This window comes from Rousettus aegyptiacus, unplaced genomic scaffold (genome assembly GCF_014176215.1).
Source record: "Rousettus aegyptiacus isolate mRouAeg1 unplaced genomic scaffold, mRouAeg1.p scaffold_m13_p_10, whole genome shotgun sequence".
NCBI lineage: Eukaryota > Metazoa > Chordata > Mammalia > Chiroptera > Pteropodidae > Rousettus > Rousettus aegyptiacus.
The window spans coordinates 89,474,164-89,489,829 of NW_023416285.1; the positions used below are offsets into that span (position 1 = coordinate 89,474,164).

General features: G+C 34.0%; 1 protein-coding gene across 12 annotated transcripts in view; it reads left to right on the forward strand.

Moving 5' to 3' along the window:
• Positions 1–15,666, forward strand: part of TRDMT1 (tRNA aspartic acid methyltransferase 1) — a 76,431-nt gene that overhangs the window by 29,406 nt on the left and 31,359 nt on the right. For 11 of the 12 annotated variants that reach the window (XM_036226928.1, XM_036226930.1, XM_036226952.1 and 8 more), the window contains one exon: positions 13,268–13,377. In XM_036226928.1, the coding sequence (XP_036082821.1) occupies positions 13,268–13,377 (110 nt within the window). Of the gene's footprint in view, positions 1–13,265; positions 13,378–13,581; positions 14,472–15,666 lie in introns of those variants that run through there. The other variant, XM_016150638.2, reaches the window with a different exon arrangement.

A 15,666-nucleotide genomic window follows, 5' to 3' on the forward strand; every position in this document is an offset into this window, starting at 1 on the left:
ATTGCATCTAATTTTTGGGAACTAGGTAAAGCTTGTGTTGGGACTTAAAAAATATATCATAAATACCCTTTCACCCGGATCGATAATTGCTTTTATTCTTAGCCACTATTTCTTTTTATTCTAGGACTTCAAATCACCTAAACCTAAGGGGGAAAAAAAAAAAAAAAACCCTTGGACTAAAGTAAACAACACCATAAGAAAGTTAATCATGATACATTTTCAGCATCCATTAGCGATTTTTGTTCAAGCTCAGTAGTGAATTTAGTAATTACTTAGCACTTGATGAATAAGGTGTAATTTTAAAACAAATGCCAGACCCTTAGGGGCTTTGGCATGTTCCTTAATTATAGGTGATTTTTGATCCAAAAAACCTATAATTTGAAAGATTTATTATTACATAATTCTAGTTAAAAGTTTTTTGAACTTTAATAGCTGAAATGAAAGATACTCAATAAGCAGTTTTGCCTTGTTTAAATGTTATCCTAAAAACCCTGAGATTTAGATGATAATAAAGTACCAGAGTAATTTCTGTGTTTCTTCAGAAGGCATTTTATTTTTGTGGCCTTGGTTTACTTTTGTGGTTATTTGCTGAGTCACTTTTTAAAATTATACTCCTTGAAAATTAAACCTAACAACGCTCTTTGTTAATTTTGATTTAATATTGATCCTTTTTCTCTACACTGCTCTCCATCCAATGGAGTTCTTTCATTGACTACTAGAGATTTCTTTGAGTTTTGAACTGTCACAATATTGGTGACTATAGCTTGACGGAAAAGATGTCAATCTATCATTTTTATAGATTGTATTATGGGTTGGCATTTCAATATTTGGCAATGGAAACGTACTTAAAATCCAGAGGTCTGTGTCTATGAAGAAATTGTCTTTTGACTCTTTCCCATGATTGTAAAATCAAAGGGCTTGTGATTCCATGATTGAAAATAAACACCAAATAAAACTTAAACATATATGTATGCCCTATAGACATATTTGTCATAAATTCTGCAATATAGTAAGTATATTCATGTCCCTTCCCCCCAAAGTTCTACTTCAGAAAGAGGGTATGGCCTTACATTTTAGTCCTCAAGAAAGATCTTCGTATTTCTCAATTACTGTACTTTATTTTGAATAGCAAAGTAATAAAATGCTGCTCGGATAAATTATATTATCGTGAAAAAACTTAATACCAGTTTTGGATGCTTATTGAGGTCACTTGATGGAATAGATGAAAAATCATATGGGTGAATTTAGAGATTTAGAAATAATTTTTAGGGGATGACCTTAACAATTACAGGTGTTAAATATCATTGTAAACAAACCTTCTGGAAATTACTTTACCACACAATACAGTAGGGGGATACTTTGTGGAGATCACAGATAGCTAATGAGTACTTGTCAGCATAAAATTTCCAGTTACATTATCATGCAGGAATTCAAAAAATGCTAGACTTCAAGTAACTTTGAATGAAGAGAAGTTGATGTACCCTTGAAAACTGTGTTAAATGACTTAAAAAATTGGTTCTAGTGGTGATAAAGACCTGATTTTAAAGATGTACATGAGAAAGTAGAATAAAATTGTTTAATGAAATTTGACTGAAAAAAGCAGTATTTCTAAATCAACATAATAAGATAGCATTTTTAAAAATGTTTATATAATTGGATTAATAAGTTATATGAAGTTATTTTAATAGTGTAGCTTTATCCTTTCATCATCTGTATAATGGAAATGGCCATGTAACTAGTTGTCCTTTATGTGGGCACATTAATCGTGTGTGTGTGTGTGTGTGTGTGTGTGTGTGTATAAAATGAAAGTGAATTTGGACTTTGAAAAATGTTGGGAAGGATGCACATTGTCCTGTCCTGCCATTGCACTTGCTGCTCGCTCTGCCTGGAATGCTGTCCCCCAGATAGCCACACGATAGTCCCTTATTTTAATGTCATCTTTTCAGGGCTTCCCTGACCACTACTGAAAATTGCAGCCTCTGCTCAGCCTCCCTGTCCCCCTTCCTGCTTGATTTTCCTCTTAGCACTTAATACTGTGAATTTGTTTGTTTCGTTTGTGTGGGGATTTGTTTTATTTTTTCTATTTTGTTCATCTAGAATAGTGCCTGTCGCATAGTGGATGCTCTATAAATATTTGTTAAATGAGTGAATAAGTTACAGAGTATGAACATTTGAAAAGTTGATGATATTGTCAAGTTACATTTTAAAGGGACACATCCAATAAACTCTATTACTATAAAAATGCTAATATGATATTTAAAACTAATTTACCAGGTGAAATTATTTTAATTTTTAATTTTCAGTAAAGTTGAATATTTTAAAAATACCATCTTTACATTCTTTTTATTTTTAACTGCATCTGATACATTTGTTTCAAAATTGAGAAATACTGGAAACGTATACATTGATTCATTCAGCAGGTAATTATTGAGTAGTTTCTGTGTCAGTTACTGTGCTGTGTGATGGGGATACAGCATTCGCAAGACACCATGTTCTTTTCTTCCAGAGATTATGGTCTATTGGGAAAAACTGATGCTACACAAATGAAGAAGTAAATTTAAAAATAAAAATCATACATGCTCATGTAGGGAAAAAGCTGTTGAGGATTTAGATTGTGCCTTTTCAATCTTTACATGTGTCTGTGAGCATTAAAATTATAGCTTTCTATTTTCACATAGAAAATCTTGAATTTTTCCTTGCCATTAAATATATTTGTAAACTTTGTTTTTAATGGTTGGGTGATATTCTATTTTATGGATGTTCCATACTTGTTCAAAGCAATTATGTATTTTGGGACATTTAGATGGCTTATAAATTTTTCACTATTATAAATAATATAACATTTTTTTATTAGTCTTTTTCTCCACATCTCTATTACTGCCTTATGTATTAGTTTCCTATTGCTGCTGTAACAAATTACTACAAACTCGATGGCTTATAGCAACACAGATTTGTATGTAACACTTCGGGAGGTCAGAGGTCTTAAAACTGAGGCGTTGCCAGGACTGCATTCCTTTCGGGAGGCTCTAGGGCAGGATCTGTTTCCTTGCCTTTTCCATCATCTAGAGGTCACCTGCATTCTTGATTTGTGACCCCTTTCTCCATCTTCAATGCCAGAAAGGTAGCATCTTCCAGTCTCCTTCCTCTGAAAACATCTCTGATTCTAACCATCCTCCATCCTCCTTGTGATTACACTGGGCCTATCTGCATCACCCAGGATAATCTCTTAAGATCCTTAATCATATCTGCAAACTCTCTGTTGCCATGTAAAGCAACATTTTCACAGATTTCGGGGAATAGGATATGGACATCTTTGGTGGAGGATCATTATTTTGCCTACCATACCTTAGAATATGTGTCCAAATAAAAAACCGATAAGTCCAAAGTAATTTTAAGGTTTTTTCGATACTGACAAAATGTTCTTTAAAACACCAAATCCTCCATTGACACTTCTATCTGCAATGAGAGGTCCTGTCACACCCAGTCCTTTCTAGCAAGTGATACTTTAAAACATCTTTGTACTTTTGATAATAATAGCAAACATTTTTTTGAGTGATTACTTTATGGCCAGCACAAATGTAAGAGCTTTGAAGGTTTTAAGCAATTTAGTCCTCAAAAAACCCTATGACATAGTTACTTTTTTATCTCTATTTTACAAGTAAAGACACTGAGGCATAGTGAGGTCAAGTACCTTGGATAAATCATACATGTGGAAATGGCAGAGCTAAAATTCAAACAGGCAGAGAAGGGCTAGGTATCTAGATATTCATATCCTTAATCTTTCTTTTCAGAATATATGAATTAATTTTCTCTCTCTTCTCTCTCTCTTTCTCTGAATGAATGATCTCCATAGGGTATGCCTGTGACACTCCTGATAAAAATAATGATAGCTAATATTTGTTGAGTTCTATGAGGCTTAACAGAAAAAGGTTTGCAGAGAAATATATAGTCAGCAGGACATGTGGAAGAGGAAAATGAGGAATGAAGTAATTGAGTATGTTTTCCTCTGAGGTCTTATGACTAATACTTTCTGACCTAGTCCAAAATTGCAAAACTTAATTTTTCTTTTCGAGGTGCCTGTAGCAGAAATTGAGAATCGAGTTTAAAACTCTATCAAGTCAATAATGATAAAAAATATATAAGCTTTCAAGGTTTAGTATAAAGCAAAGAGGGGCCCAGTATGGCAGGACAAATTTAGAGTGGAGTTTTTAGTTTGATCTTGGGGATCTTTATGATTGATAGCATAATTATATTTTTACAAGTCTTTTTTCATTCGCAGTTAACTAGATTACAGACTACTAATGCTTAAGGCATTTTGTCATTGACTTCCATGAATATATCAGAAATTGTCATTTTTTAAATTATGAGCAAACATCAGCAAAAAACATTTCAACATTTTATAATGAACTATTTATAGGTGCTCATTCACAAAGCACTTTTGTGTAAAATGAAGTCTTTGTTGTTTAAACCTATAATAGGCTGGAGCACATGCATTTATTTTAATTTCTTAACTATTTAAATAATGTGTTTTAAGCACTGATAGTCTTAAGAGCTTAAGAGGAAGGTCTTAAATGTCATGGGAAAAATTGGGAAGACAGATTTGTATCCTTTGAATTCTGTAAGTATGTAAAGAGGTAGCTTTCAACTCATTACATTTTTGGCCATATGCTAGTTACTTGTTGATTTTTTAAAAACTACATCAATGTAGTTTAATTCTTATTGTTCTTTATTCTTTTGACTACTGTTGAGTTGGTGGGATAAAGTAATGCACTGAGGTACAGCTGCTCACTGGTGTGTGTGCGTGTGCACGTGTGTGGTGTCACAGTCCAGTCGGCTTATTTTGAGAATATTTCCAAATCTTTCATGTGTCCTTGATACTTATTTCCTTTGTGATTTCTTAGGGTCCCAGCCAACAGAAGTATTGACTCCTTTTGTTCCAAGATAAAAATAAATTTTCTTTTGTTTGTTTTCTACTGCTTATAAATGTACTATATTCTTATTGTAAAGGAAAAAAAAAACCTTATATAATCCAGAAGTATATGAGAAGAAGTAAGAATTACCTCCAAATTCTTCCTTTACCACCAAGAAATAGCCCATGTTGACATTTGCTTTCTTTTCTTAATGTGTATAAATGTACATGTACTATACAAAACTTGGATCATTGCTCGATAGGATATTTAGTAACTTGCTTTTTGTATTTAAAAATATGTGTATCATTTCATGTCAGTATACATGGGCATCATTTTTAACACGTCTGTTCTCATGTATGTATGTGGTCTTACACTTATATCTTTACTTACTTGTCTTAATATTCCCTTAGCATAAATTGCCACTGAAAGTGGAATAGCTAGGTCTAATAATAGAAGGGTTGAATCAGTGTATACGATAGCCAACACGAGGATGGGTACCTTCATCAAACACTTACTGGTCCTAGACAGTGTTCATCTTACAAAATCTTTGCTGGTCCAGTAGGTAAAACTGATTAAGGTGGATTTCTCTCACTAATGGTGAGGTTCAGAATTCTTTTATATGTTAATTTTTTGCCTAAAATTATTTTTCAGTTGCCTGTAATTGAACTTTCTGTTTTAATTGTTTTTACTTTCAGAACTTGAAATTTATAAGAATAAGAATGTACAAAGTATTAGTAAGATGGTGAAAATATTATGCGCTTCTTAAAAGACATGAGAGAGACAGGTTCTACAAATGGCTCTGTACGTAGCTGTAGTATTTAGAATACACATTTAGGATTAGGTAATTGGGTAGCCTTGTAATAAAGCCCTTGCTCCCAGAATTGGGACGCCTGCAATTATTGCCTCAATTTAGGACACTTGGTGAGTGTTCGATCAAGAGACGTGCTTCTGTTTTGTAGGTATACAGTTAATTAAATACTCATTCGGAAAACTTTTGGCATTGATGTTGCTCTGCTTGCCAAGTTGGAATGCAAAATACATTTCTTCATAGTGGCAAATGATATTTAAGTGTGTGCTTCTGAATGTCTATTAGGACTGTTATTTTCAGTTACAGAAAATTCATAAGGAACAAAATAGATACACAGAAAAAAAACAGGTACCTGGTGACATGATTTTGAGCCCCTGGTGACATGATTTTGAGCCCCTTTTCAAGCTCTACCCTAAACCAAGCCTACATTTGACTTTGATCATTACATGAGTATTTACAACTTCTTCTTTTTATATACATTCTTCCTTTATTGCATGAAGATGGCTATAGTAGCCTTTGAACTTATATTTTTCCATGGGTAAACTCAAAGAAAGACCAAGTGTCTCTTCCTAGTTGCTCTTGTGCATAATTAGCTTATTTCAAGTTGTGTGCTCATGCTGAAACCACTCTGGCAAGTCTCATTGGCTCAGGCACTTGACACATACTTGCGTAGAAACTAGGGGTGGTTGTTTGAGGCCATCTGAACCACTTTGACAGAGAGTGAGTGAGGTGAGGTCCCGCAAAGAAAATGTGGGACTAGTGCCAGGAATGGGGGATTGGTTGCTGGCAAACAGAACACAAATGTCCACTCATCTTGTATTCTCAGTACCTAGCAGAGTGCCCAGTACGTGCTAGGTACTGTAATAAATACTTGTTAACTGCCTGATAGTTGCAATGTTGGTTCTATATTTAAGAAATTTGTAAGATAAATGGGATTTTTTAACCCATTCTAGGATCTTGATTGTATTTCCAAGGTAAAAAATTGAATAAATATCAAACAATTTCCTTAAAAATAAGCTTTGAGATAGATATCTATAGTCACATAAGTGTGAGCTTTTTAAGACTTTTTAAGCTAGTCCTGTGAACAGAACAGTGAAGAGGGAAATCAACATTAATCAGGAGTTGATTTTAGAAATCAAGTTCATTCATTCTCATGCACTTATTTAGTCAAGAGGTATTTATTGAGGGCCTGTGGGTGCCAGTTACTGCAGTTGTGTGGGTACTCTGAGTACCCAGATGCATGAGACACGGCCTGGGCTCTGTCAGATCACATAGTCTAATGAGAGAGGCTGTGTCCTGGGAGGAATGTGAGGGTCGCATGAACTACAGAGTGCGATGGAAGCCCTGAAAGCTTTCTGGAGGAATTGTGTGAGCTGAGTGCATTCTGAGGGACCGATCAGAAAGATCTAGGTCGAGAGAGACTGTGTCCGAGGTTGGGCAGGGGAGGAGAGGTCTTTTAACTATGTGTAGAGGCCCTAGAATTAAGAAAATGTGGCCCCTTGGTAGCACGTGAAGTAGATTGCTATCACCTGAGGGAAAAGTGCATGTGTATGAGTGTGGTGAGTATGAATTGAAAGAGAGGGGACTTGGTTAAGGGACAACATTAAGAGAGGAGGCTGTATGGGTACACAGGCTCCAGATCATGCTAAGAAGTTTGGATGTTATCAGGAAGGCAGTGGTGAATTACTAGACTTGTAAGCACTGTATGATTTGATTAGAACCTAGAAAGACCCTGGTAAACCTCATAAGTAAAAATTTACTGATGCAAGTTCAGAAGCAAGAACATTTGATACTTTCATATTTAAAAAAATTGATATTAAGTGTTATGTTTATTGATACATGTATTTTATAAACATGTCTGTTGAACACTGACCATCTCCCTTTGTAAGGTTTTTAAAATACAGACTTTCTAGAAGAAGCAGAAACGAATGTTTATTTTCTCTTTAAACAGAGTATAATTTCAAAATAAACAATCTCATATCAGTTCCCAAATGATTTTATCTTAAACATTATCAAAACTTGATGGAAGGTATTTCTTAATTTCAGGACAAATTATTTTAAACATCAAACACCTTTTGTAAAAAGGATTTATAAACTAGTAACCATTTAAAGAGTTATTGAAAGAAAACTTGATAAAGAAATTAAGGTCTATATTCGCTCCTTAGTAATCATTGTCAACATCTATAGTTTGACTTTTGTTTCATTTCAAGGATCACAGCAATTTGCTGCTGCTGCTTATCCTTTGATTGCTTCAGTTGTTAGGTAACAGTCAAAGAAGCATCATTCTAAAGGGAAAACAGAGCTTCCTTAGTGATCGCTGCTCTATCTTTTTCTCATAACCAAGGTTATGATAAAAGTCATTTAGCAAGAGGTTATTGAGGGGAGAAAATTTGTGGTGTTGATTATTACTGTGCCAAAATTTTAGCAGTTTTGCTTTTGAGATTTTAAGTATAACACAGTATTGTTATTGGTATTGCTATGAATATTGATCGTATTGGATAATATTGTTCACAGTGAGTTGTTTATTGGATATAAGATTTTGGTAAAGTTTTCTACATTCTTTATATTTTCTTACATTAAGTGTTCAAAGTTTATCTCCGCAGGAAAACACAGGTGTGACTTTTAAAAAAATGAAATAGTATTTGCTTGGTAGAAATTGACTTCATAAGGACAGTTTGAGAGAAAATGACTTTTCATATAAACGAAAGGATTCCTGTACTTTAGGGGAAAACAGTGTTGTTTTACATTTAAAACTCCCCTGATCTCCCTAAATACAAACTTTGTGTATTCACCCCTTTAGCAAAATACTTTGCATGTGATACTCAATAAATGCTTATTGAATTAAATAGATCTGGTCTAAACAGGAAATGAACTTGAAATTCTCTTCTCATTATACACACACCATCTAAATAACTGAGGTATGTTAGGATTATGTTCGACTGTCAATAATAGAAACATCCAAAATAATAGTGACTGAAAGAAGGTCGAAATTTGTTTCTTTCTCATGTATGATAAGTCTGACAGCCGAGGGCTGCTGTGGTGACTCCATGAAGTCATTCGGCACCTCCGCTCCTTTCAGTCTTTGCTTCGTTAGTCCTGAAGAGTGGTCTTCCTTTTCCGGTCCAATATGGTGACTGGAGCTCTAGCCATGCCATTTATTTTCCAAACCAATTGTTGGAAGACCAGGAAGCACGAGCATCTATTATCACCTTTTCCCTTTTTCGGAGATTTCTGAGAGTGCGATCTGTATCTCAGGGGTCAGCACTTTACTCGTGACCATCTCCAGCTGCAGGGGGATGCAGGTATGGTCCTTTTAGCTGGGTGCATTGCCACAGTGAACATCTGATGTTTGGTTATTGAAGAGAAGAGAAAAGTAAATGTTGGGATAGGCAAGTAATTTCTGCAGAGGTAGTATGACTAGAAATCATGGAATGAAGTAAAATTTACTTCAGAGAGACGGGGCACTAATGAGAATTGACACTTTTTTGAATTTTGTAATTTACAGTTGATGATGTTTGCTATCCACTAGTTATACTGTTTTTTAAAAAGTACTAATTCAACTACCTGTATTTACAGTTAAACTTCCTTTTAGGGGTCCATTTTTGTCCCTAGAAATTGACACTCCCTGCATCCCCAGGGTTAATGGCAATGCAGGGCTGTGTAGGGTTGTGTGGCCTTTGCCCAAAATGCTTTCTCTCTTGCTTTTCTTCTGCCTGGGAAAACTTCAGATATGGTAAGAAATCCGAGGAGGGGGAGGAATGGGGGAGGGAGAGGAAGAGAGCAGTATTTGTATGAGCTATCTCACTGTGCCAACATCCTATTATTAAATGGATGTTCCTAGACACTTATTGAAAAGATTTCTCACACCTCAATTTCTTTTCTCAAGGTCCTCCTTAAAACTCATTGCCTCCTCGTATTATCTGGCATAATATCTTTATTTTCCTTTCTGTGTAAAGTCCCTCAGTGTGCCTTTTTTAAAAAACAAAAAACATTAATTTGGCATCCTGCTTCCCTAGCTGTGGTCTGTGCATACATCTCAAACAGTTCCATCTACTTTCTGATTGATGGGCTCTTGTATTTAGTCAGATCTTAGTAACAGTGATCTTATTCTGAAGTAAGTCTTAACCCAAAGTAAACTGGTTTTGGTTGACTGTTAGCTAACCTTACAAGTATTAAATCTTTTTCAAATGTATTTTTTATTTTATTTAATTCATAATTAATTTATTGGTGATTTTTGAAATGCAAGAATTTTTAAAATGAAACAAGAAATGTACTTTGCAAATAGTGATAAAATATTTGGCAATGATTTTAAGTTTAGAATCCCTGCAGGTCTGTTTTTGCTTAGCACTTTTATTCCTAATTAAGCTATCGCTTTAAATGAAAGGGAGTTGACGTAGGATGTATGCAACTGAACTTCTGTTCCACAACTAGATGTCAGTGTTAACATACCTGATTAGGTGTCTTGGGTGTGATTCTAATGAGATAATTCACATAATTACTCACCTACATGAGATGAAGAGCAGAAAATAAATGATAAAGAAGGAAAAGAAGAAAAGAAATAAGCTACTTTCCTTACTTTAGAGTGGGATTTTTAATTCTGTATTTACATTTTTTTAAATATTGGTTTTTCCCCACCTTAATACTATGCATGAACAATTAAACTTTTTGATTTGTTTGGTTAGGAAAGGCAGGTAGAATGTGAACTTGTACCTTTTCACTATTACCAACCAGAGGTTTTTCCCTACAACTTTCCCAGAAAGTGTGATCAGAAAAAGGAGCATCGTCGCTATTCAGATGGGCATGTGTACATACGTACGTGTACATACACGTGCGTGTGCACAGGGCGTGGTTCTTGCCTACTTTAATAAACATATTCGAGAGCAGGAATTTTGCATGTATTGTCAGTGACATTTTGAACATCTCACTTAGAATTCTCTCTTGATGTAACTAAATCTGCGCTTTTCAGTTCAGTCCTCATATAAATGGGAGCATGATGCCCCTTATCCTTTTCTTGCAGATCCTATATGACAAACTTTTAAAGCCATTTATATTACATTTGTCTAACTAGAGTCTCATCTTTATACACATGCTTCCTGTTGATAAATGTGAAATCTGGAATAACTGAACTATCATAAATAAAATTCAGGTAAAGCAATAGATCAAAACCCTGAAACCACACCCCTCCCCCCACCCCCACCTGATGGGTCTCCTTTCCCCGCTTCTCCCTCCCCTTTGCAAATCGCTGCTCCCAGGTCATTAAGTGATGGCGTTCACTCAGGAAAAATGCTACTGAATTATATTCACCTTGATATTTTCAGTTAAACATTTTCAAAATACGTGCAGCTTAACAAAGATTTTTGGAGGCTAAAGATTTAAATCGTATGGTAGAAAGTATCAAGACAACTTATTTTTGGAGCTCCATTGAAGATTTTGACAGAATCGACAGCCACGCTTTTTAAAATTGTTGTTAATAAGATTAACATTTTCCTTAGAAACACACCCATTACCTCCAAACAATTCTGTTTTGAAGGCAAGTTAAATTAGCACCAATAACGTCTTAGTACATCCATTTCTCATCATGGACATAACTCTTCAGGTTATGCACAGGTCCTGACATAATAACAGTCTGAGATGTGTGCATCAGTCAACGCATGCAGTGCATTCGTCTGTTGGCTTTAAAAATCCATTGTTTCCGGGGAAAGAATTTTCAGTTCATCACTTCTTGGGTCACTACATGAAACAATCATCTGGCAATTGCTTTTTGTCAGTTTTTATGTCTTCCAGGCACATAATACAGGAGCATAAAATTAATTATTGATTATAGTACAGATCCAGCATATCGCTGGATTTTCAACCATCCTGAAAAAAGAGGAAAGTCATGTTAAGCAACTCCAGGTGGTTCCAGTTTATTGCATACACAGTGGAAATGCAAGCAGGCTACATTGTGTAAATTATAATGTATTTTATTTAGCAAAACAATAAAATAGTTCAATGAAGTTTATTCTAAGCTTTTACATTGATTAGTAGTAGCTTAGTTCTTGACCTGATTTATAACAGATGTGTAATTTTGCAAAGTGATCTTTATATACTATTTTTTTGTTTGTTTGTTTAAAAGCCTACTTGATTTATATTTCAAGATCTCTCTGATACCTTTGACAAATATACAGTTTATGACTTTATTTTATACTAAGTTAAGTAACTAGTTATTGAATTTAAACTCAGTTGGAGGCAGTTACCTAAGAATTACTAACTGGACTAAGAAGCTTCCGGTCTCCTGTAGACAAGGCAGCAGGGTACCTAGGAGATAACTGGTCCTAGCCACGTGTCTTGAGTCTAATGGACACTTTGGAGACATTCATGCCCTTGTTTTCTCTCTGGCATCATCTCCTCTAGGCTTCAGTGTATGGTTCTCTGATCTGGGTTTTATTTGCAGGGGCCTGTTGCATGAGTCCTAGCTCCGCACATCCTTTCTCTACCTGCTTCTTTTTTTTCTGGAGGGTGGGGCTACCTAAGATTATTATCAGCAAATGGTTATTAAAGAAATAGCTACTTGGAGCTAAGGTGTACTTTTATAACATTTTCTCTGATATTTTTCCTAAGAAATCTCAAATACTTTTATTTTTTAAACTTCACATTTTCTCCTGTTTTGGGACAGGGTGTAGACATAATGATTTTATACGTGTTTTGTGGAAGAAGTACAAAGAGAGTGGTAATTGCAAAATATAACGGCAGCAATGTTTACATAGTTCAAATTTTGACTACTAAAGACTATGGCAGAATTTTCTGTATCTGAAAGCATTTCGAAAATGCTTTTCTTTAACCAAAAGATAGAAGGGCAGCGAAGGTATGCCCTTGGAATTATTTTCCTTACTCTTCTCACTTTCTCTCACAGTCAAGATTTTTAATTTTTAGTCAGTGAACTTTTTACATTTGGATACCAGTGAATTGTTTATGTCATTTAAAAACTTGCCTAAACCCTAAATGGCTAAATTTTATGGTATGTGAATTATATGTCAATAAAGCTTTATTGAAAAAAAAAACAAATCTTACCTAGAACTTACCAAAACTTAACTAAAAGCATTTTAAGTGGTATTGGGAAGCAACTTTGTATTAATATTAGAAGGCAAAGAACAAAGAATAGTTATTTATATAAAGTTCCAAGTGATATGGCTTTTAAGAATATATTTCTCTTTCCTATTTTTGGTTTGTTTTAACTTAAGAAAACTTTCTATTTAATTCAGAAGTGTATATCTTAATGGAAGGAGGGAAGCAAATATAAGAGATAATGATTAAAGCATTTAAATTTTATTTTTAGCTGGAATGCTGTTGGAATGCTGTTAGAGAGATAAACCAGAAGTATATAAATATTCTACTTCATGCCTGGCTCCTCCTGGCCTGGTGGTCGGTTGATAATCTGAGCTCTGAGTAGATAATTGAGGAAGTGAGGAAATGTACTATGAAATGAAATTCATTATTTTGTTTCTTCTCTATAATGAGCAAATTGACATTAAAGACTTCACATTTAAAAATATTTCATTTATCATTACAGAAAGCTGTATACCTGCCCAAGTGGTGGCTGCCGTTGATGTAAATAATATCGCCAATGAAGTATACAATTATAATTTTCCTCATACACAGTTGCTGGCCAAGACAATTGAAGTGAGTAACTATTATTATTGTTTTAATAAATACATAGCAAGAAAAATGTGATTGAAAAACACTGCAAGATAATGGTTTCTAGTGTCTTAAATGGACAAGTTATATGTAAATGAACAAGTTTAGGGGAAGAATTAATGTTTTATATTCTATCAGGATATAAATGCTATTTTTTGCCCCCCCCCTTTTTTTTTTTTAAATTTCCAGCTTTAGAGGGAGGAAGAGATCAGTATTTCAGCCTCTGAGAGAGAAGACTAAAATATAAGAGTATGACTGACTTCTAAATGGTTGATTCAGTAATGATAATAACTGCTTAATTCTTTCTTTTAAAACAATACTCATCTACAATATATATAGCAGGAGTGAAGAGACACATTCATTGGCTGTTACTTATTGAGTGCTTACATTAGCCAACCTGTGAAAATTAAAGGTACTATTTCACCTGTGATGAACTCAGCAGAAGTATTTAACACTGCCGTATGCTATTTAAGAAATAATATGAAACTGTTTTTCTCCTTGTTTCTTGTTGTGAAAATTTTTACACAGACGTTTGTCATGAAGCCATAATTTACATATAATAAACTGCACCCATTTTAAGAGTGCAATTTGGGCCTTGAACAATATATACAACAGTGTAACCACCACCATCACAATCAGACTTAGAACATCCATCTCCCAGAAACGTTTCTTAGTGCCCTGCCTTAGTCATTTTCTGACCTCAGCCTCTGGCAGCCATGCATATGCTTATATTACAGATTACATTTGCAATTTCTAGTATATCATAAATGAAATTATAAGTGTGATTTTTTTGTGTGTGTAGTTTCTTTTATGTAGAGTAATATTTTTGGAATTCATCCATGTTTTGTGTAGATCAGTAGTCTACTCTCTTTTATATTTGCTAAGTAATATTCTGTACAGTGGAATATTATGTACTGCAGTATGTGTATCTGTTCACATGATGTGGACATTTAAGTTGCTTCCAGCTTTTGACTATTACAGAAACGTTCCCATAAGCATCCATGTACAAGTCTTTGTATGGGTCTTTGTTTTCATTTCCTGTGGATAAATGCCTAGGAGTAGAATCGCTGGGTTATAAGGTAAGTTTCTTAACTTTATGAGAAAATGCGAATTGTTTTTCATAGTGTTTGTATCATGTTACAGTCTCACAATCAGTGTTTAAGTGTTCCAGTTGTTTCACATTTTACCAACACTCGCTATTGTCAATCTTTTAAATGTTAGCCACTCTATTGAGCAGTAAGTAGTATTGTGACTTTTCGTGTATGTGACATTGTGATTTTCATTTGTATTTTTCTGATGACTAATGATGGTAAGTATGTTATCATATGCTTAGTGGCCATTTCTATGCTTTCTTTTGTGATGAAATTTCTTGCTCAATTTTTATTATTTGGTATGTTCGTGTTATGTCATTTAGTCGTAAGAGTTGTTTAAGTTTTCTGGATTCAAATTGTCAGAAATATGCAAAACAAATATTTTCTCCTCTTCTGTAACTTGTTTTCATTTCCTTTACTGTGATCATCAAAGTGCAGAAGTTATTCGTATTTTTTCTTTTATAGGACATTTTTTGTGAGTCCTAAGAAATCTTTGTTTACCCATTTTTTTGTTTTCTGCTGAAGTCTGCTTTTCCTGATATTAATATAGCCACTTCTGCTCTTGTGAATACTGACTGTGTGTATATATTTTTCCATGCCTTTAATTTTATCCTCTGTCCTTACATTTACATTAGATTTCTTATAGACAGCATATAGTTAGGTGTAGATTTATTACTTATTCAAAGAATCTCACAATTGCAGTGTTTGTACCATTTGCTCTTTGTCTTGTTATTAATATTGTTGGGCTAATTCTACCACCTCGTTATTTGTTTTCTATTTTTTTCAATCTGTTTTTTGATTATTTTATCCTCTTTTCCTGTCTTCCTTTTGATTTTTAAATATTTCATTATTCTCCCCTCTAGGCTTATCAGATATATCTTATATATATATTTATATATATATTTTATATATGTGTATATATATATATATATAATATGTGTGTGTGTATCTGTTTCATTTTCTTAGTAGCTCTTCTAGGTTTTACAATATGCATCTTTAATTTATGGGAGCCTACCTTGAAATATCATTATAACACTTATTGTATAAATTCAGTATACTTTCATTTTACACTTCTATTTTGCTATTATTGTCATGCATTTTACTGCTATAGGTGTTATAAACCCCCAAATATGCTGTTATTGTTTTTATGGTTTAAGTAGTCAAATATTTACTAAAGAGTTTT